General features: G+C 40.7%; 1 protein-coding gene across 4 annotated transcripts in view; it reads right to left on the bottom strand.

The window, feature by feature from the left end:
* MLLT10 (MLLT10 histone lysine methyltransferase DOT1L cofactor) overlaps positions 1-22,299 on the bottom strand; it is a 213,016-nt gene that overhangs the window by 70,532 nt on the left and 120,185 nt on the right. For all 4 annotated transcript variants that reach the window (XM_067562351.1, XM_067562352.1, XM_067562353.1 and 1 more), the window contains 2 exons: positions 19,162-19,417; positions 14,207-14,776 (listed from right to left, as the gene is read on the bottom strand). In XM_067562351.1, coding sequence (XP_067418452.1) covers positions 14,207-14,776; positions 19,162-19,417 — 826 coding nt within the window. The remainder of the gene's footprint in view (positions 1-14,206; positions 14,777-19,161; positions 19,418-22,299) is intronic.

Here is a 22,299-nt window from a genome sequence, read left to right as displayed (position 1 = left end):
TCTTCCAATTCTCCTCTATGCTCACTCACCCAATGCTGCCATTCAATCATAAATCAAGAGTCATTTCATCTTCAATGTCCTTTTTAACAAGCTGCATCTACACTTGATTTTTTAATTGTGTTTACACAATTACAGATTCTCATGTAAACAATCCACAAATATCTTGTAAAAACCATGGGCCTAGATCAGAGGACTCAGGTCTGAGGCAGGTGCCACTTCCTCATTGCCTCAAGAGGAACAAGTTGTCTACTTGCAAACAGAGGACCCTATGCTGCAGGCCCAGTTAGAACAGGCCATGACCGAAGTGCTGACCCTGTGTGAGCAGCTGGCTCAATCATAGAATCAAACCATGAAACTCATGTTTGAAGTACTAACCCGCCAAGAGCAACTTGCACAGTCACAAGGAGAGGCAGCTTCCCTGTGAGCTGGGCCGGGGCACCCCCCTCCTGGGCAGGGCCCAGCAGTGGTGCTAGGAGTGATTTGACAGGGACTGCCGGAAATATCAAGGTTTCCTAAGCGTGTCAGCTTCTCTTCCTGCTATGCCCTAGAATGTGCCCCACAGACCGGGCAAAGGTGGGAATGGTAATTAGCCTGCTTGTGGGAGAAGTGCTGAATTGGGTCTCCCCCTGTTAGAACAAAACAGCTAGGCACTCTCTAACTGGGACGACTTCCTGTCAGAATTCTTGACCATCTTTGATGATGCACACTAAGCCTGCTAGGCAAAAGCCACCCTCTTGAAGCTTAGACAACAGCAAGGGCCAGCCACTTCATATGCAGTCCATTTCCAACAGCTCATGGCCGATGTCGAGTGGAATGAGTAAATGCAAGTGCACAAGTTCTGGTGGGGTGTAAGCAAAGAGGTAGAAGACAAGCTAGCATACACAGAGAATCCTACCAGACTCAACGCCTTCACTGATCTTGTCCTTTGTTTTGACATCTAGCTACGTGATTAGAAGGAAAAAGAGAAATGCAGGCTCAACATCACCACACCCACTCATGGCTCCCATGGCCATAGAACCATGCCCTGAACCAATTCAGGTGGATCTGGATCACAAACTTCTGACTCCAGAAGAAAAGGAATGCAGTGGGGCAACATAACCTCTGTTTTTACTGAAGAACGTCAGGACATTTGCTTCCTGCCCATCCAGACCAAAATCAGGGAACAGACCTGCCCAGAACCAGTAAAGAAGTACTGCCTGGGCTTCGCCAGAAGACCATGCCCTAAGCTAGTTCTCCAGCCTTTGGCAAGAACCCAACCAAAACCTCACAGGACCGCCCCACATTTACAGATACCACTGTAATTAGGTATCCTCTAAGGAGATCGTGGTCAATTCCCCTGAAGTCAGTCATGATCAGCTCCAGTGCTGCTGACAATTTTTTAGATGCAAAAACAGCCCAAACCCTACAAATTCCCTTCAGCCCAAACCTTAACTGGACCTGGCAAATCAATTGATGGGTTACCCCTGTACTAGAGTCCAGTAACTCAGGAAACTGTTCTCTTAGAGGCCAGAATGAAGAGCAACACAAGTTATTGCACTTCAGTGTGATCCACTCTCCGCACTTCCCAATAATCTCAGTCTGCCGTGATTGGAGCAGCATGATCCATGCATGTACTGAAGGAGGAAGAGTCTCAACTTTTCTTCCAACTACTGCTGAAATATCTGTCTGCAACATCCATGTGAGCCAATCTCGGTTCTCCAGGAAGGGACTTAAACTGGAGAAGAAACCCAGGACAGTGGGGACCAGCCAGAAAGAAAGTACCCCAACCCAGAATCCCATCTCCCAAAGAAATACATGGAGTACATCAGTCTTTGAGAGGAAAAAAACACAGACATCCTGCCCCCAAACCAGGACTATGATTGTCCCATAGATTGTCCTGTCCTACCGGCTTACAGCCCAGGGCAAAGGCCCCATATGGACAAATATACACTATGTCTGAACCAGAACTGGAGGCACCGAGTACCTAAATCCAGTATCATTGAATACCAAGTAATAACCTTCAAACTAACCAATGCCGCCTTAACTTTCCAACACTGTGAACAACATGTTCAGGGACATATTGGATCAATATGTTGTAATTTATCTTGATGATATCTTAGTGTTTTCAGAGAAATAACACCACCATTTTGGTCATGCCCGATCTGTACTAGAAAGGCTGCAGAAGCATGATTTGTATGCCAAACTGGAAAAAGTGCCTTTTTGACTACTCTTCCATCTAATTTTTAGGGTACATCATCTCCACAGAGGGCATTCAAATGGATCCCTAAGAGACCGTAGCAATCTGTGCCTGGGCACCTCCCCAGAACCCCCATGAATTACAATGCTTCCTGGGTTTTGCCAATTTTTACTGGCAGTTTATTGGCAACTTCTCAGGAAAAATCGCTCCCTTGACTTTGCTCCTACGTAAAACCATCCAGTTTACTTGGTCACCTGAAGCCCGCATGCCTTCAACCAGCTCAAATCTGCCTTCACAATGGCCCCCAAGCTGGCGCATCATGATCTAATTTGCCTGTTCATAGCGGAGGCAGATACAGCCATTGTGGCCATTAGGGCAGTATTTTCACAGAATATTAGACTCCAGCAAATCTTGCACCTCTGTGCATCTGACTCCCACAATCTCACTCGGATGGAAAGAAAATACCAGATAAGGAGCTGCTAGCAGTTAAACATGTTTGAGAAGTGGTTCCACCATCTCAAGGGGACTTGAGCCCCTGTACAAGTTTTCATAGACCATAAGAACCTCTATTATCTCCAGAAGGCCTGAGCATTAAACCAAAGGCAGCTAAGGTGGGTCCTGTTTCTTTCTTGGACCAAGTTCAGTCTGTCTCAAAGGAGGACTCCATCTGGGAACCACTCCCCAAGCACTTGGAGATCCAGATGCCACTCTCCAAACACAATGAAATAACGTATTTCAGTAGGCACACGTACATCCCTTCAGGAGGCCCCTGGCTCGAGATAGATCTCTGTCACGATACTCCTCTGGCAGGACACTTTGGTCATTGTAAGATTTCCCACATAGCGTCCCACTTTTTCTGTTTGCCCCGCATGAGGACCAAAATTCAAGCCTATATAGATTCATGCAAGCTCTGTGCCTGCCTTTGGTGCTTTGATATCCCTAGAAACACCGGCAAAGCCCTAGATGTTGATTTCACTAGACTTCATTGTGGCACTCCCTTTCAGACGACCACACTGTCGTCTTGACAGTCATGAAACATCTGACAAAAATGACCCACTTCATTCTCTGCAGCTGCCCACTTTCCTCCAAGGTTACCAGCTAACTCTTGATAAGACATGTTATTCATGTTCATGAAATCTAGGACCATAGGATGGAAACCTGAAATTTACCTTGCACTTTTGGTCACAGGATTTTGTGACAACCACTTACCACCCCTAAACAAACAGAGACAGACAAACAGGGTGAACCAGATACTGGAATAGGTGGACTAGCAGTTCTAAAAGGGGACCCATAAGGGCTGAAACACTAAGTTCAAATCCCACTGAGGAGTAGGGTCCCTGATACGTAAGAAAAATCTTTCTAGGCCCTTCAAGGAACCTGGTGATCATACGGTTAGAGAATATAGTCATACCCATAACATGAAGATGAAATGCTGAAATTCCTGCCAGGTGCATTTTGATAGCGCTAACTGGCAAGCCTCACTTGTAGGGTAACAAACAATCCAAAATCTTTTGAATCATTAGTTGCATAGGAGACATCCTGTGGTTAGCCACTCAGACGAACACTTCCACTTATTAAAGTAATAATGTTATTTCCTACAGATAAGTAGGACTTTCAGAATTGCTTCTGAACAATGAGCCTCCTCTGGGTTTTGTCTCTATGGATCCAGACCATGAGATGTAGCAACTGAAAGTTCAAGGGAAACACCTTCCTGTGATTCTGGGATCTCAGGTCCTTAACTAAAGACTGGGGTAAGGGTTCCCTGATAGACAACCTGCACAGGTCCAAGAACCATAACTGCCTTGTTCAGGCTGGCTCAATGAATACCACTTTCCCTTGTTCTTGCATCAGCTTGAAAACATACTTGAGAATCAGTGGCACAAGAAGATAGGAACAGAGTAAGCTCTTGATAGCTGCCCACAATGCACTGCTCTTACTGTCGATACTTCAGCAAGAAGTGTGGATGTGTTTTGGTGACAAAATGAGTGCTGTGTGGACGGGCCTGAGTGCTGTTGTTATTATAGTGCTTTTTTATCACCAATGTAAGTATCGTCAGCTCAACTTTCTAGTGTAGACAAGGTCTTACTGTATGCAGGGCTTCATTCATCTTTGAGGAAAATAAAGCACAAGCCTCAAAAGAGAATTCTTTAATAGCTTGTGTACCTCTACAGGAATCTCTGACAACTGGACCCATGATAAGCAGTGCACAGTTACTGCCATTGCCATTACTCTGTCAGCTGAATCTCCTTCATCCAAGAAAGTCTGCAGTGCAGACCTTGTACCAGCCAACCTTCTACCAGGACAGAGAGGAACTCACCCTTTAAGTCCTCTGGCAGCTTGTTGAGGAATTTTCCCAACTCAGCCCCCAATTGGAATAATCATAACAGGCCAATAGGGCTTGATGATTCACAATGAATAGTTTAATCCCAGAGTTGAATAAATCTTTCTACCAAAAAGACAAATTTTCTTGCATCTGTCTTTGGGAGTTGTTTTTGCTCTGCTGTGATGGCGTTTTTTATTTACTGCCACTACCACCAGGGTGCCCAGTGTGGGGTGCTGATAAAACTATTTGTACCCTTGTGAAGTAACTTGGTACTTGTGCTCTGTGCACTGTCACTGGTGTGAAGGATTATGGGGTTTTCCATAAGGCTTTCACAGGCCACGTAATTGGTTCATGTATAGGGAGAACAACTTTCCCCGAGGCAGCTGGATGGAAAATGTCTATGAATTTGCGGCAATTTTCCTCCACAAGCTCTATCTGCATCCCCAGAGATACACCCATCCTTTCTAGGAATTCCTGGTATGACTTAAAATCATCTGATACCAGGGCCTCATCCAGTGAAGAGGGTGAGGTGTTCAGAGGAGGCAGGTAAAAGAACCCTCCTGAGAGTGGTCTTGTATTACTTCTGCTGGAGGCCTGTCTGAAGCAGGCAATAGTTGGGGCTGATCCTTGACACCCCATGGAAGCTCAGTACTGACATTAAGCGGTCCATCAGCACCATGTGGAAAATTCTTCAGCACTGGTGCATAAAATGCACAGACACCTAGTGTAATGGACATATGCAATCTCTCAAAGAATGAAGACACATAGGAACTTACAAAATTATTTAATCACACTGAGATAGAACATGTGATTTTATTCACCCTTGGAACTTTGAGGTCTAGGAAAGAAAAATGGCAGATTTACTGTTTAGTTAATGTAGATGTCAGATACCACTCTCAGTGAGAATCTAGGGTTCAGACAAAACACCACTGCGACTCTGTATGATTAAAATGTGACATGGTATGATTAAAATATGACCATGCATATAATTGTTGCTACCACTGTTATATAAATGCAACAAATCTTATACACACTGTCATGTAAAGCATCAATTGAAAAGTATTTGCTGAGTATTATTATCCTGTTTATATTCATGTATCATCTTTGTTATAAAGATCTTTGTTATAAAGATAAAGAAGTTACAAATATGACTTTCCATCTGGATTTCAAATGTGTTTGCTCCTATGTATTCAGTCTGGCTACTTTGTGAATAAACAATGTCATTTGATGGCCCATCAAAGGATACTTAGTTTTCACAATGGGCCATAAAAGGAACTTGATCCCATCCGGTGAGCTTTCCTGTAGACCTTTCAGCCAGAATATGGGCAATGGCTGCTCCTCTGACTCAACAAAGCATGCAAGGCCATGTGACCCAGGACTCCATCTTGTTTCTATGAATTTCCACAAGCTAAGACAAAGAGCATCCACCCACAGGGCAAAAGGTATGTAAGGCCCTGAAAAAGTCTCCATTTTGTCTTCATCTCCTGCTTCATTTCTCTGGACTGGATTTATAACAAGGAAGCTTTAAGCAAGGACTGATGACCCCCAGGCTGTTTGGGTAATTTCCAGAGACTTTGCAAATTAGTTCTTTATTTTATCACTGCTACAAGCTGATCTAAGAACTTTGCAATGACTGTATGTATATGATTCTTTGACCATTTTAATTCTCTCCTTTCTTTTTCCCTATAAACCTTTAGATATTAGATACTAAAGGATTGGCGGCAACAGTATGATAATTGGGTAAGATCTGAGTTATATATGGGCATGGATATGTGGCTGTTCTCTTGAGATTAGAAGAACCCTTTGTTTGATTAAACTGGTTTTAAATAAACACTCATCTTAATGTCTAGTGTCTGGCTGGTGAAACAAGGACTGGGATATGTAAGGAGACTGCTTTTCTAACTTCTTGTTAACCAGCGTGGTGAGACAGAAGTTTACTTTTATTGCTGGCTTGGTATATTTTATGGAAGAATAACCACCAGCCTGGGGAGGGTCTGCCCCATTTCTCAGCAGTTTGTCCTGAATCTGGTATCCTCAGCTGTGACACATTGAGGCACGGTGACAATCTCATCTTTGAGAAATATAGTGAGAGGTGGATCTGTTATGAGGGCATGTTGCTGACTTCATGGCTACTCCAAAAGCAGTTTTAATATACAAAATGAAACAATGCCATAGGCTCAAAAACAGGCTTCCTTAGCTACATTAGGACTAAACTGAGATCCCCTGACAAAAATGGTGACTGGCCTTTTTTTAACTGTTGTTCGAGATGCTTCGCACAAGTCCATTCCACTGTTTGTGTGCTCCAGTGCACAGGGAGTTTTTACCCTTAGAAGTACCCATCGGGGCAGTCCAAGCACCCTCTGTTGTCTTGCACACATCAATGCAGGCATAAAGGGCTGAGCCACCCCACACCTCACTCAGTTTCTTTCTACCAGAACGAGAATCATTGTGGGTCATGGAATGGATACGTGCAACATATCTCGAAAAACTACAGTTACAGAAAGGTTAGTAACAGTTTTTTCTTCTTCAAGTGATTGCACATGTCCATTCTGCTGTAGATGACTCACAAGCAGTCCCATTTGGAGGTGGGTTTGGAGTCTATTTGAACAGGGACTGGAGGATCATTCATCCAAGGTTGCAGCTTTGCAAATGTCTAATATCAACACATTTAACCAGAAATGTCGCAGAGGCTGCTTGGGATCTAGTGAAATAACCCACTGGTCTAACCAGCAGCTCCATGTTAGTCAACTGGTAATACAGATAAACTGGATATCCATGACAAAATGCCCTGCATTGAAATCAGGCTGCCCTTCATTCTGTCTGCAAATGCGACAAACAATTTGGATGAAGACCTGAAAGGTTTAGTCCGTTCCAGATAAAATACTAATGCTCTTCTAATGTCAAACTTTTGGGTTTGCACCTCCCACTCTTAACTGGCCCATGGCCCCCCCAGGACCCATAATCAGGAGCCGGGACCGGAAGGAGAACCAAAGCCACCATCTGGGCCAGAGTGGGGGCTGAAGCTGCAGCTGCAGTGCCTGGGCCACAGGGACCAGTACTGCGAATGGGGCCAGGAGCTGAGTCTGGAGCGGGGCCCATGGCCAGAAAAGGGGCTCAGACTACAGCCAGAAGCCGAGGCTGGGGGTTGGAGCGGAAATGAGAGCAGGGCTGGGTGGCACTTCCTGCTTGTCCCCATGGGGGCTGGTCAGGCACTGCCACACCCCGCCATAGGCCCCACAGTTTAGGGACCTCTGATCTAGTGTGTGCAGTGACTTTTCTTCTTTATTACTGTGAGGCTTTAAAAAGAAGGCTGGTAAATAAATTTCTTGATTGACATAAAAAGAGGAGACAACTTTCAAAAAAAACTTTGAATGGAGACAAAGACAGACTTTATCTGCATTAAAAACATATAAGGTGGATATGATGATAATGCCCTCAACTCCCCTACTCTCCTGACCGATGTAATCTCTGCTAAAAATGCTACTTTAACTGAAAGGTGTAACAGAGAGCTAGAGGCTCGAACAGGGGACCCATCAGCTTTGTTAAGATAAATTCAGGTTCCATGGTGCTACAGGGCTGTCTGTACATGTGCAAACATCCTATCTAAGCCCTTTAAAAATCTTACAACTATCGGGCTGGAAAAAAGGGAGCAGCTAAACATAGGAGGGTGAAATGCTGCTATAGCTCCTAGCTATGCCCTAATTGACCTAATCACTAATCCTTGATGTTTCAGATACAAAAATCAGTCCAGCACGTACTAAATAAAAGCAAGAATGGGGGAGACCCCTTTTAGCCTGGACCAGGAGGAAAACCTCTTAAAAACCCATTTTAAAACTCACCACCACAATGTAGTTCACAAAATACAATGCCTCAAACAGCTTCCAATGAGTTTTGCTTAATATTTACTTGAATTACTATTCAATTATTCTCCTAGTACCCAAAACTCCAGTGTTTTCCTATCAGTGTGTACATGAAATACACACACCCCCCACACACCCCATGTTAAAAGAACAATAGTAAGTTTGTCAAACACTGAAAAATTAGAAAATTCCTGAGTTAAGGTTGCCTGTGCAATCTTAATTTGGCCTCCATGTGCATACACATTATGATACAGTTTTTAATTATATGATGACACTATTTTTCCCCACAAGATCTTTGCCTCATTCAGCGCACAGAATGGCCACTACTTACTAAATTAGCATCTCTACAGTACTTTGTTTTCTCGCTATTCAATGTTTGGCCAAATGCCTAATTTACCACACATTATTCAAATCCTGCTCTGAAGACAAAATTTGTTTATTTCCTCACAAACTTTTGCCGCTTATCAGGATAGTATCTCGGTGCTTCACAAACATTAATGAATTTATTGAATTGAGAGGGTGGTCTTATATGTCCATTTTACAGATGGGAAATTGAGGCACAGAGAGATTAAGGTCAAAAGTATCCATTAATTTCCAGTAGCCAATTTGAGACACCTATGATCTGATTTTTCAGCGTACTTAGCACTATGCAGCATTTCATATGTTCAAAAAACAGCTCCCAGTGACTTCAGTTGCAACTGCAAGTGCTCAAGACTCTGCATATCAGACCCCAGGGTCTAAAGCAGGGCTCAACAAATTTGTTTTGGAGCTAGAAGCCAGCCAAAAATGAAGGAGCCAGACAACGTGGGCTCAGCAGCAGGGCATTCTGGCCGGAACGCAGTAGCCGCTATCCCCTCCCAGCCCCGCCCCTTACCCCCACCTCTCTCCCACAACGTGGGCCCAGCAGAAGGGCACCCTGGCTGGAGTGTGGCAGCCACAGCGCTCCCCCCTCCCAGCCCTGCCACATGGGCGCAGTGGTGCCCTGTCCAGAGCGCGGTGGCTGTTCCCCCTGGAGAAATACTAGGTGCCAGACTTAAATTTCTAGGCACCATGGCGACCTGGCACACGAGGTTTGTTGAGCCCTACTCTGAAGGCAGGTACCCAGAAAGTTAGGAATACACAACTAGTGACCACCTGTCAAAAGTCTGATTTAAGTGATGACTAGCATCACAAAGGAACTCTGTGGCAGAGGAAGGGATAGAATCCAGTTCTCTAGAGTGGCATTCAGCTCCCGTAAGCATATCATTCCTTTTCATCCTGGAATACCCTGCCTCATAAATTGAAGGTTGCATTCCAGTTCCACCATACTTAAGACCCACTCATCTATGATGATGCGAGCCCAAGCATTTAGGAAGTGGGATACATGGTTGGCAAAAACAGGGATTGGGAAAGATGGCACTGTGGGGAGTAGTATGTGCTCTTGATCAACAGGTCAAAATGATTACTTAGATATTCCAGGTTGCCTAGAAAAGCAGGCAGATGCAGAGGAGGATGGGGGAGGAAGACGTTTCTTGTAACCCTGACTTTTTTTTGGACAGGTTCTGGAAAAGAAGCAAGAAGGGCTAAAACCTTTGGGAATGCTCTGGATGGAACAGCTTTCTTTTTGCCATCAGCGTATAGATCCCCAAAGACTTACGGGTCGCCCTTAAGACTATGAAGCCTCTCATTAGCTTTACTGGAAAACAGAAAGGGTCCTTCAAACAGGAGGTCTTGAATTGTTTGTTACACTTCTGGGGGGAAGCCTGATGCTTGCATCCAATATGAATGTCACATCCTGATGGTGGAGGCCATAGTTAGAGCTGCAAAGACACTGCATCCACTCTCACCTGCAATGCTGTTCTGGCAAATAAATTTGCCCTCTTCCATCAAAGCAGAAATCTCCTGCTTTACCTCATCAGGAAGTTTGTCTTTGAATTTCAGGATATTATCCCAAAGGCTAAAATCATAAAGACCCAGCAGAGCTTACTGGTTTGTGACCCTGAGCTGTGGAATAAAGTTTCCTGCCTAACAGATCTAGTTTTGTTTTGCTTCCCTTCCCATTGTAGAAGAGGCCTGGTATCCTTACTTCTTTTTGTTGGAGGCCGCGACAACCAGGGAGCGGGAGAAGGGTGGTTGTATAACTGTTCAAATCCCTGTGAAGGGACATAATATCTCTTTGTCTCCACCCTTTCGGCAGTGGGAGGCAGACAAAAAGGGGTCTGCCATAAAATCTTGGCATGCTCCAGGATAACCTCAATAAAAGGGAGAGCTACCTTAGATGGTCCTGCAGAGACTAAAATGTTCACAAGTCTGTGTGACCTTTCTTGTACTTCTTCAGGCTAGGTATCTAGAATTGCAGCCACCCTCCTCTACAAATCTTGATGAGCTCTAAAATCAGCAGGAGGGGGAGAGGAAATTCAGCCACTACTGCCTCATCAGGAGATGACAAAGAAGAGGTTAAAGGCTGTTGAGGAGGGTTCTCCTCCAATTCCTTCACAAGGGAGTTCCAAGCACTCTGCTTTGCCTACACGGTACTAATCCCAGTACCAGAGGAAGGAAGATGGTGACCTTCCTGCAGATGCTCCCAGAGGCTGGCTGACATAGGAGCATGGGAAGGGAGCAGAGAGGTTCTAGAATGTGATGGGATGCACCCAAGGGACCAGAAGGGTCATTAGCATAGAGGTGAGACGCAGCTCTGTGTAGGCCACTGGCTCTTATAATGCTGAGGCTGTGGATGGTCCCATGAAGGGCAGGCACCCCTCTGAGGCTGCTGGGCATATGCTCGGGTCAGGACACAAAGGATCTGACTTCCAAGTCTGATAAGGAGTCCATTTCCTCCAACCATGGGGGAGCTGAACTCATCGGTACTAGGGAGAGAGGTTCTAAACCTGGAGAAGGGGGTACTGGCAAAATCATCACTAGCTTGCCTCTAGACACAATCCCATGTAGAGGTACCGCAAGAGTAGAACTGGCTCGTACCAAATGATGCTCTGGGGCTGAAGCTGGGACCACAGGAGCATATGGTTCCAACACAGGTAACATGTAAAGCTCCTGAATCACTGGAGAAATGGTACTGACAAGTTAAGCAACTCTTTGGCTGCCTCAAAAGCCTTGGGTGTTAACAGCACCACAAAGGTCTCCTGACTCTGCAGTAACAAGATGTGTTCTGTAGTCATCAATCCCTCCTGGCTCACAGATTGCTCCTGCATGTGCGACTTTTTGAGCACCCCTCCAAGTCTTCACAAACACTCAGTGCTTCCTCTCCAAAGGTCTCATACAGAGTCGTTAGGAGACTTACACAGTCTCTTCTCAGGCATCAGTAATGCAGATCTGCCTGAGGACTCTCAGAACAGGAGGAGTATTCCTAACAGCCTCAGATTTGTTCAGGACCCATGCAGAGTGGGAGGATTTTCAACGGTGGACGAAGGACATACTCCATGAGCAACTACCTGAATCTGGCAGCCTTGACCTTTTCCAATGGGGTTTGAACCCTGTACAAATGTGTCACTCACTGGCAAAGTTCTGTTACATGAACGACAGACCCTTAAGCCTGGAGAACAGGGCACCAGTCTGGTACCTAACCAGGCACCAGTGACCTTACTCTAAAAAGACAGTATTCTAAACTTAATCCTATAACTAATTATTTACAGATATAATATACAAGACTAAAAACTAATGCTACAGGTACTATTTACATTAATGGAGGAAGATATGCTGCTCTAACAACAACTGTCATTGGAGATAGGAAGAAATTGAGGGGGGTTAAGGGCTGTGTGGCCCTTTATGTCTGTGTGCAGTGGTGCAAGGCACCAGAGGACACACACATTGCCCAGACAGGTACTGCTTTGGGAAAAATCTCCAACTGTGTATGAGGCATGCACACTCCCACAGTGGAATGAACATGTGCAATCACCCAAACAAGAACTTATTTTTCACGGAAATCAACAGAAGCAACAACAGGCTCTGAATGTAAATTTTGGGCGAGAGATATATTACATATATTCACATCATATATATGTGATGGTGATTGCCATATGATGAAGCACTGCATCACACAACTTTTGACTACCTTATCCACCCTTTGCTCATTGAATCAGCTACCTGGAACTTTGTGGAACTATGATCGGGAGCATCCTATCAGCAAAGGAAAGCTCCTCAGCTTTTCAACTGACAGACTGAAAGTCCATTATCTTAGGCCTCCTAAAACAGTGACATATCTAGGTACATACAATTGTTTTGGGTTATTTTTAGTGGATACTTTACAGTTCCCAAAAGGTTGGACACATGGGATGAAATTCTCTGCAGGGTCTCAGATACCTAGCACTGAGCTTGCAGTACAGAAGGAAGAGTGTTTGGGGGTGTAGCTCAACCAAAGTTAGCATATGTATGTTTACCTGAGCCAAAAACCACACCCCAGACTGCAGTTTAGATTTACCATAAGAGTGCTATGCTGAAACGAAGAAAATAGGGAGAAAGATAAAATGTGGGGAATAAAGATAATCTAAAACCAGGATCCTGCATCTTGATCTGCTATCTGAACTACCATGCCACTGCAAAATCTGATTGACTTCAATGGGATTCCAGATACAGAAGTCTGCACTAGCAAAACTTGATGCAAGATTGGGGCATAATTCTGAAGTTCTTGGACATCATCTGGCAATAAAATAAAGTAATACACAATAAAAAAATATTTTAAAAAGCAGTATTTAGCTAGGGAAAAAAAACCTAGTTACATATTTATCTTCAGAGTCTCAGTTTTTTCCTTAATTTCAATGAAGAAGTACTTCTTCTGATCCTAATTTCTATGTCTTCTAATTTGTTAAGAGAAAAATGACACCCTACGTAAAGTACGTTTTGACTTCTTTATGAACTACAATTTGTTTGTTTTTTAAAGACAAATTATACTTTTGGGGTATGTGTCTCATTTTGAAAAAAAGATGCAGTCTTCCTTTAGTTATTTTCTGCTAGGCATCTGAAACGTGTAAATTTATCATTAAAATATGTAAAACTTTACCCAACAACCCATACATCAAGCAACAAAAATGAAACCAACATAGTTTAAAAAAAAAAAAGCCAGATTAATAGTTGGTGCAAAAGAGATATTGAATGATTAAAGTTTAGTGATCCAAACAGAAAGGCCTTTGTAAGGAGCCTTGAATACAACGGAATAACTCCGGTGAACACAATGGACTTGTGAGGTTGCTCCATAGACAGGACAAGAAAAGCTTTACCCTGGGCCAATTCACATGTAGCCTTAGAACATAGAGGAAAGAGAACCCCGTAAAATTCAACGGCTATAGAGCAACATAACAGAGAGAGATGGTCAGTCAAACACATTGGGCCCAGGTTATGATGCAGGGCTTGTTAAGTATGTTTTTAAACTAGTACTTTTTCCACAAACAGACTGAAACCCTTTTGTCAGGGTGGACTGAAAACTGAGTTCAGTCTGTCAGCTGTAGAGGATGCTGGATATATTTTAATATTGATCTTGTTTTGCATGTGTAATAGAACATATAACTCTGTAACCTGCACAAAATATCATTTACTGTAGCTAAATCTTATACTATATCATTTCAAAATAATTCCAAAATAATTCCAATTCTGCAGCTTCAGAAGTTAGGCCAACACTGGATACAGTCAGATCAATCTACAGTAGCTGCTTAAGGATTATATGCACCTACACATATGGCAAAAAGTTAGTCTTACCAAAGTCATTATCTGCTTATCAATTCTTTTTTTTAAATAGAACATTAAATATACTTAAAGTAAAATGCTACTTTACATTTATGAAAGTATACTCAGAATTGTAACTTTTTAAAATGAAGCCACATCTTTTGAGATATGAAACAATAAATCTGAAATGCCTACCTGAACCAACTGGAGATGATCCAACACTAAGACTTTGTAAACTTCCATTCCTGAGCAACGTTGGGGATTTTTGAAGATTGGAGCTTGTTGCACTTCCTGCAGCAGATGCCACAGACGATGTTGGAGAAGCAGAAGAAACTGATAGGTGGGAAATACCCTCCTGATTTTTATTTCCTTTGGGCCTACCAGGCCCATGTTTACTTTGTTTATTTCCTTTACGTTTCTTTTCTGTTACAGTCTCTTCTTCTATCCCAGAAGTCTGGACTCGCTTGTATCCTATTGAAGTAAGGCTTGAATTCCCTAAGTCTCCAGGTGAGCTATCAAAGTTTTTAGACTGTGAAACAACTGCTGAGGTTGAATGGAGACCAATTAAGGAACTAAAACAGTTCACACCCCCTTCCTGATTTCCCATCTCTCCTTTATGTACATCTTTGGTTGACAAAGTCTGTTGGGAATGAGTGTAACTGTCATTACGCAGCTCTGATTCTGTAAAACTCAAAAAATCCTGGGGAGATTGAACTGAACTTCCAGAAGATGACTTTACACTGCCAGGAGTCCCCAAAAAACTGCCTGTAGAAAGAAGGAAAGACAAGGATTTATTTATTTATTTGTATGGAGATTGGAACATATCTTTGCTACTTTAGGGCTTGTCTGTATGAAAAGTCAGTGTGTGGCAAGAGAGGTGTATATCTACCTCGCATTAGACTGCTGTGCACTATCTGTCTATGTGAACCCTGCTGCTGCACTCTAAAAGTTCCCTGGTGCACTTTAATCTACTCCACTTTGAAACAGGAGTAAACTGAACTGCCCTACAGCCTTTTTGTTGTGCAGAAACAGGGTCTACACAAGTAGTTAGTGCATGGCAATCTAGTGCGAGGTAGATTTATATCCCAGTTTGCTATGAACTGTTTGTACAGAGAAGCTCTAAATTTGTAATATACTTTTTAAAACATCTAATTTGGTTTTATTATTTCCACTGCATGCTGCTTAGTTTTTCACTCAGTTGGGTCTGATTCTCAGTCACCTCTTTCCTGGCTTGGGACAGGGATAGAGTGGGGTGGAAAGGAGAAAGTGAGTGAAAAAGATGGACAAAGGTGGTTTATAAGCAACTTTAATGACCCCTATATTCTGAGATCATGCAGGGCCCTGGTGTAAGTTAAAGCAGGTTGCTCTAATTTACACTCTGCTTTATATGTTCCCCAAGATATAAAGAATAACTATGATGCAATGTACACCAGCCACATTCCCAAAATGCCTACAATTTGCCCTTGACATGCCCCCTATTGCTAGGGTTCTCAAGTAGGGCTATGTGTAGAGCACTTGCACCAATTCTACACTGGCTATAGATGTCCTCAGCACAAGGGGTGTTTCTCAGGAGGATGTATAAAGGGGCATTTTAAGTCAGTAAGTAAGTATTTCTATGGATTTTTAAAATTAGGTTTTTGAAAAAAACTGAATATAGGGCTTAATTACATGTATATCAGTGTCCTTTTAAGAATACATTTAGAATTCCTTTAACTATAAAACTTTTATATTATATATACACACACACAATGTGTGTATAGTGGAAGTCAAAAATTATATTTTGGGAAACTGGTAGAAGCTCTTTATCAACAAAAGTCATATTTTATCATTAGTATTCCATTATAGGAAACACAGATTAATAATCTGTTTAAAATATATAATTTACATTACATCAGTGATTTAAAAACAACTGCAATTTTGCCACTTAATTAGCATCTATATAAAGAGGTTTTCCATCATCAACCCTAACCTGTCACCATCTGTCTTTCTTCTATAGTTTTGTTTTTTCAGCTGGTATAAAGCGCACACTGATGTATTAAATACTTTTAAACTACAGAGCACTTTAGGAACATCTAGTATTCCTAACCGTAAGGTACCTTAAACACTAAACATCTACTAGCTTGACAGAAAGGGTGGAAAATAATGCTTTAAACTCTCTCTATTTAACAGCACTCTATTGCCACTCTTAGCATCTCATCTGTTTCTTTCATTTTTCTTTCACTATCTGACTCTGTGATTTTTACTACACAATACAATGAAAGTCTAAACTTTACATATATTTTCTGATACTTCAATACAACAGTATGATAGTATTTGGGTTACCTTAGCATGCAGAATGCAAACTGAAGACGTTTAAAAAAGCATAAGCATGTGGGGGAAATGACTATCCAGAAGATTTGCAATTAAGAGTTCAATCTTGCAAACTGTACTCCTGCAAACAGTCCTATTGACTTCAACAGAACTACCCAGATGCGTAAGGATGAGTCTGAAAAGGGTTGCAAATGCATCCCTAATTTTGCCATTAGGAAAGGAGTCTTAGTTACATAAGAAAATTTGCATTAACCTTTTTGAAACACTCAATATATACTTCCAAAAGTATGCAAAGGGAAATTTTAGGTTTAAAAAGAGTAGTAAACGTTACAATGATTTACCAACATACTTTTTCAAAACAAAGGCCACATTTTAATAAAAACTTTTATAGTGCTTTTATTTGAAAAAAGTTTTCCCTTTATTAATTTTTAATACTTTAATTGTAAAAAAAAAAATACCATATGTTGGGAGCAAGCAGAAAGAACTCTCATTAATGTTAGTGAGAGACAGTCAAGAGGGCATCCATGGCAGAATTGACTCCCAACATCTTCAAAACGTCTCAGTCAAAGCAGTCATTTGATGTACCTTAATTTTTTCTCTCTAGACAAAATTTGTTGGCCACAGTTTTGACTTGAAAAGCAGGGAAGGTCATTTAAATCCAAAACGACTCCTTCAAAAGGTAATATTTTATTATTTGAATTTGTATGCTGTTTTTAAATTACCTGCATAAAATCAGCAACTTTAAAAAATAATAATCTTCATGTGCATAATAAAGTTATCTACCATCTTCTTTAGGTAAGAAATTATCTCTTTCAATAAACGATTCCAATACCCATTTTTGGACTCTTATTCAAGAACATAAGTAAAACACCTCTCAAACAATTTGCAAGTGATAAACTACACAACCACACACACACACGATAAAAACCTTTTAAAAAAAACCAAACAAATAAGAGGTAAAATCAATCCAGTGTCACCATCCTGATATTCACTACACTTAAAGTTTCAGAATGAACATGATTCATCTTTAACATTCATGATTTGTGGGTTTATATCCCATAGATTAACCGATTTTTATCATGACTTTTTATTAATAAACAGAAAAACTATTATTGATTTTTACAACTCTCCCTGACCACCACAAGCTATCCTTCAGACAGACCAGAAATAGTGTGTGTGTTTTGGGTTGTGAATAAGGGGTGTTTTTTGTTGCTGTTGTTTTAAAGATGCCAGTAATGGCTCTAGAAAGCTATTTTAGAATGTCAGAAAGACCTAAAGTATATGTGATTGATGTAATTTTATATGTAAATCAACAAAATATGTATAACGTATATACATCCCCCCAAAACATAATGTACCCAACAGACCGGAATAGTGTAAAAATTAAACAAGCGTGACCCCTTTGGGGTTTAGAGAGCATAGCCCCTTTAAATCTTTGTCCTGCAGGGGAAATGCTGATTGTTCCAGAAGGAGGAAGTGCAATTGGGGGTGGGGAGGAGTAAGCAGAGAAGGGGAGAGAACAACAGCTGTGTGTGTGTCTGCAGCTCCAGAGTAAGGGCTACAGCAAGCAAGCCCTCACAAAGCAAAGAACCTGTCCGAAGCCTGGGAAGGACAGAGTGGCTAACTGGGGACGCCACAGGACAGGAGTCAGAAGGGGCACCATGCCAGGGAGGGATCACCTGAGAAGGATCAACTGAAGCTGGACCCAGTATCACTGTTGCCCAGAGCTGTATGGGGCTTGTAACTTTACACTGGGAATAAGGAGGGAGGCTGTAGTTAAGGTAAGTGGGGAGGTTGTCGCTCTCTGTGGGTTTGCAGGGAGTGGTAAAAGAGGCACCCGAGGGCTTTGCTGGGGAAAGTTTGCTGGTGCTGAAGACAACCAGGACCACCCCAAGACCCACTGCCAGACTGGAACTCTGCCCAGGATTCCTGAACTCTTGAGTGCAGATGCTTTGCTCAGGGTTGTATAACTGGGCTTGTGGGGCCTTGTGCTCAATGTAAACATTTCCCCCTATATTTACCTTTCCCCCTATATTTCCCCGTTGTTTTTCTTCGTTCATCCCTCTGTAAATAAATATTTCCCTTTCCTATATTCCTTGTACTATTCAGGTGTGTGTGTGTGTGTCTGTGTGTTCTCTCCAGGGGGGTTTGGAGCAGGTCCCCCTGTAGAGGAAGGGACTTTCCCTGCTGTGTTCCTACATGCACCTTTTCTTGGCCAGAGCTGCCTGCAGAGCAGACTCCATCTTGACCACAAGGGCACTAAAGTTACACAAGTATTTATATTTTTGAAGGCACATTGTGGACTCAGACTGAAATTGGCTTAGGAAGCTTTTTCTATTTTGAAAATAATCATTTAAGACACAAATTATACATGTATTTGAAGTACATAAAATACAAACAGAAGTTAGTTCAATTTCATTTTAACACTCAGCAACTTAAAATCATTAGTATCAAAGATTGGGGTTTGTTTGTTTTTTTAAACAGTCTCTGCTACACAGACCTTATATGCCAAATTTCAGCACTGAGCAAATCTGTCAGCAGATTTACAAATTGCTGAAAACAGAAATTACAAGTGAAAACTAAATCTAAATGAGCATAAACTGTCTTTTCCTGTAAAAACAGAACATGCACATGGCATACATAAAAAAGAGAGACATCTCCTTTTTCTCAAAACAAAGTAATCAGCAAAAGATGCAACAAGCATTTATTGATTTCAAATGACCCAATTTTCCTATCATTCTGGATAATGGGTAAACTATTTTTTTAATATAAGTATGAAAGATTTCTATCTATTTAATTGTAGGTCAGCATGGAAGCAGTATTATTGCTATTATTAATACCTTGCTGAAAAGGACTAGCAGCTGACATAGTTGTTCCTGGATTCCTTCCACCACCAGGCTTTCTTCCCCTCTGACCTGAGCTGTGACCTGCAGATTTCTTCCCTTTGCTCTCTGACCCTCTAGCCTCTGAAGCATCTTTTCCACTTGAAGTATGTGCAGAGACTTCCTGGAAATTTGCATTTGTAAATCGAGCTGTAGTATCGTCCAACCGCTTCAAGGAGCCTGGCATGGAATTGTTGCTAGTGCTTGTGTAAGTCTTAACATTTTGATTCAGAGAAAAGAAGTTAAAAAAAGAGACAGTTAGACCACACAACAAAATCTGTATATCAACTAATAAAAACAATTAGTGGAAGACAGAGAAACATCCCAGTATCCTAACATTAAACATTAAAATTCTCTTTTAGTTTCACAAGTTAGGAATATACTTTTTTAAAAAATAATTTTTTGAAATGTTCAATATTATGTTACGATAGCACCATAAAACAAAGAACAGAAGTCAGTTACTAATATGTAATTTTTCAGATCAGATATAGTGCCAGCTGTCAGTTAGATAGCAAGCATCAGATTGCAGCAATTAGTGGAAATGTTCGTGCTGACATATCCACTATATTTATCAAAAGGCAAATAGTAACATTGCTAGCTCTACTTATAAAAATAATGGCAATTACTCCTGAAATTTTAGCAAGCTTGTGAAATATGCTATACAATCTGAAAACCTACAGTTTTGCAATTAGGGCACCAATCCCACAGATTTCCATACATACTTAATTTCACACAGTTCGTAGTCCCACTGTACTCAGTGGGATTACTCGAAGTGTATGAAGTTAACATAAGTGTAAGTCTTTGAAAGACAGGGTCTAAAAAACTGCTTCAGGATACCGAAAATGTTTATATTTTGGGGTTGGATGGGAGTTTCTGGATTACTTTACTGTGCCCATAAGAATCCCAAGACTACTTTCAGCAGTAAATGTGCAACAAGAATTCTATCACATAAAAAGGGAGCTCTTAAATACCTTGAGAAAATATTCATATTTTATAGTTTTATATTATATATACACATACTATAATATTATTACATTACACATACATGCACACCATCTTTCCATACAAGTTCATAGAAGATTTAATTTAATTAGTTTTGGTTACTTTAAGATATGAATTTAAACTGATTGAGAGAAATGCTTATTTCTTATTAAACTAAGATTAAACAAAAAATATGTGATTATGACAAAGCCTTATTTATTAGCCAAAATTAGGAGTGTTTGAATAATAATGATTCAGATGTAGAAGTTACTTTGAAAAAAATTGTTGTATTTTTTTATATAACATGATGAAACTGTGTAAGCCTGGCTGTGCAATTTTTGGCAAAAATGTTAGAATTGTAGTCAATTATAACTATTTTGATAACCGAGTGAAGTTCTGACTCCATTGAAATCAATAGCAAAACTCCCATTAATATCTATATTTATGTTTAGTTTATCTGGTATTTTTATGAGTTAATTATTACATTAAGGTATTTTGAGGCTTTTTGCTGATAGTAACATTAGAAAAAAAATTTTTGTGATGATATAATTTATGTATGCTAAAATGAAAAAAATACAGTTATGATGGTATCAAATAACTCCATAAAGTCTTTATAAAGATGAACAATTTTAATGTGTTGGGGACGAAAAAATGTGAGGGAAAAAAAGTGACATTCTCCAGCAGTTATATTTTACTAAGCTGAGCAGATATTTAATTAAACAAAACACTACTTTGCATTCTGATTGGTAAGAAACCTCCTAAATGTTAAATACTGATTAAACAAATAGGTCTTTGTTTAAATACTTATAAATATTAAATTGTACATTTTTGTTTGATTCTTTAATCATTATTATAGCTTTAAGATTCATGAATGCACTCAAATGTGCAATAAAACTATTCTCTAAAAGGGTGCTTTCCTGAATTGGGTCTATAGCACTATAAAAACTATTTCATTATCTTTCACATAGAGCTTTTTTTATACAACTGGCATGAAAAATTATCTCACTTTTCACTAATACAACTACCACCAGCCAGAAACAAAAGAAAAAAGTTAATTATAATAAAATTCTCTCTTATTTCCAATACAATTTTACATGTTGAAATGTGCTACTCAAAATGTGAGATCTCAGGAAGCTGTACTGAGCAAAATGGTCCAATCTTTCAATCATTAAGTACTTACTGTTCAGAAATAGTTTTTATTTTAGAAAAGATATCAGTTTGGTCAATAGTCTCTTTAGAAGCAATATATTCTCATGCTAATATTTTTTGTTCTTGTTGTATTTTTTTCAAGTTTTCACAGTTCAATGCAAACAATGTAAACCATGATATACAGCAGGGCACTACTTTTCTAACTATTACCTACAAGTTTACCAACTGACTCCCAAAGTCATCTTAGTAAGAGATGAAATCTTATTTACACAGTCCCATTGGATTCAAGCTAGTTAAACTCCATGGCTTACTTTAAGAAGCACAAACCCTTTGCATGCTGGGCAGGTCAATTGGGAAACCACCCTAGCTCATTTTTCAATCATTTTTCCATTAGCTTGGGCTGGTCCTGAAGCTCTCCATCTACTCACATGTGACCTGCATGACCTAGTACAGGTCAAAAGCCATGTAAAGAAAACACATTGGTACTCTTCATTCATGTGTCAAGTGGGGGAGGGAGAGGAAACAGGGCAGAGGTACTGCAAATGGAAATATAATATGAACTCCCACTCAGAGGATCAAATTAGGTTTGGTCAGTTCCCCAATGCCACTTAGTGGAAAAGATACTAGAGTCACCTAGAAGTTTAAAGCTGCTACTTTGCTGTACTCCTACTCTAAGCATATGTAATATTTTGATCCTCCTAAAGTCTGCAATTCTAGAAATCATATTGTATTCATGTTAGCTACCTAGACTCAGAAAGAGCAGCAAAATATGAAAAAGCTATGCACTTACAATGCTATTGTCCTTTTTGTCACAATAGCAAAAAAACCAAGCCCTAATATGTAGTACAATGAAGAAATAAAAAAAACCCCACCATGCAAAATTATTAGGTGAAACAGCACTAAGACAAATTGCTGAAAGTCATAGAAATGGATCTGCAGGGCAACCAGTTGTATTAAAAATCCTGC

The sequence above is a fragment of the Emydura macquarii genome, unplaced genomic scaffold (genome assembly GCF_026122565.2).
Source record: "Emydura macquarii macquarii isolate MOO-44397 ecotype Brisbane River unplaced genomic scaffold, CSIRO-AGI_Emac_v2 contig_2422, whole genome shotgun sequence".
Taxonomy (NCBI): Eukaryota; Metazoa; Chordata; order Testudines; family Chelidae; genus Emydura; species Emydura macquarii.
This window is presented reverse-complemented; position numbering and strand designations above follow the sequence as displayed.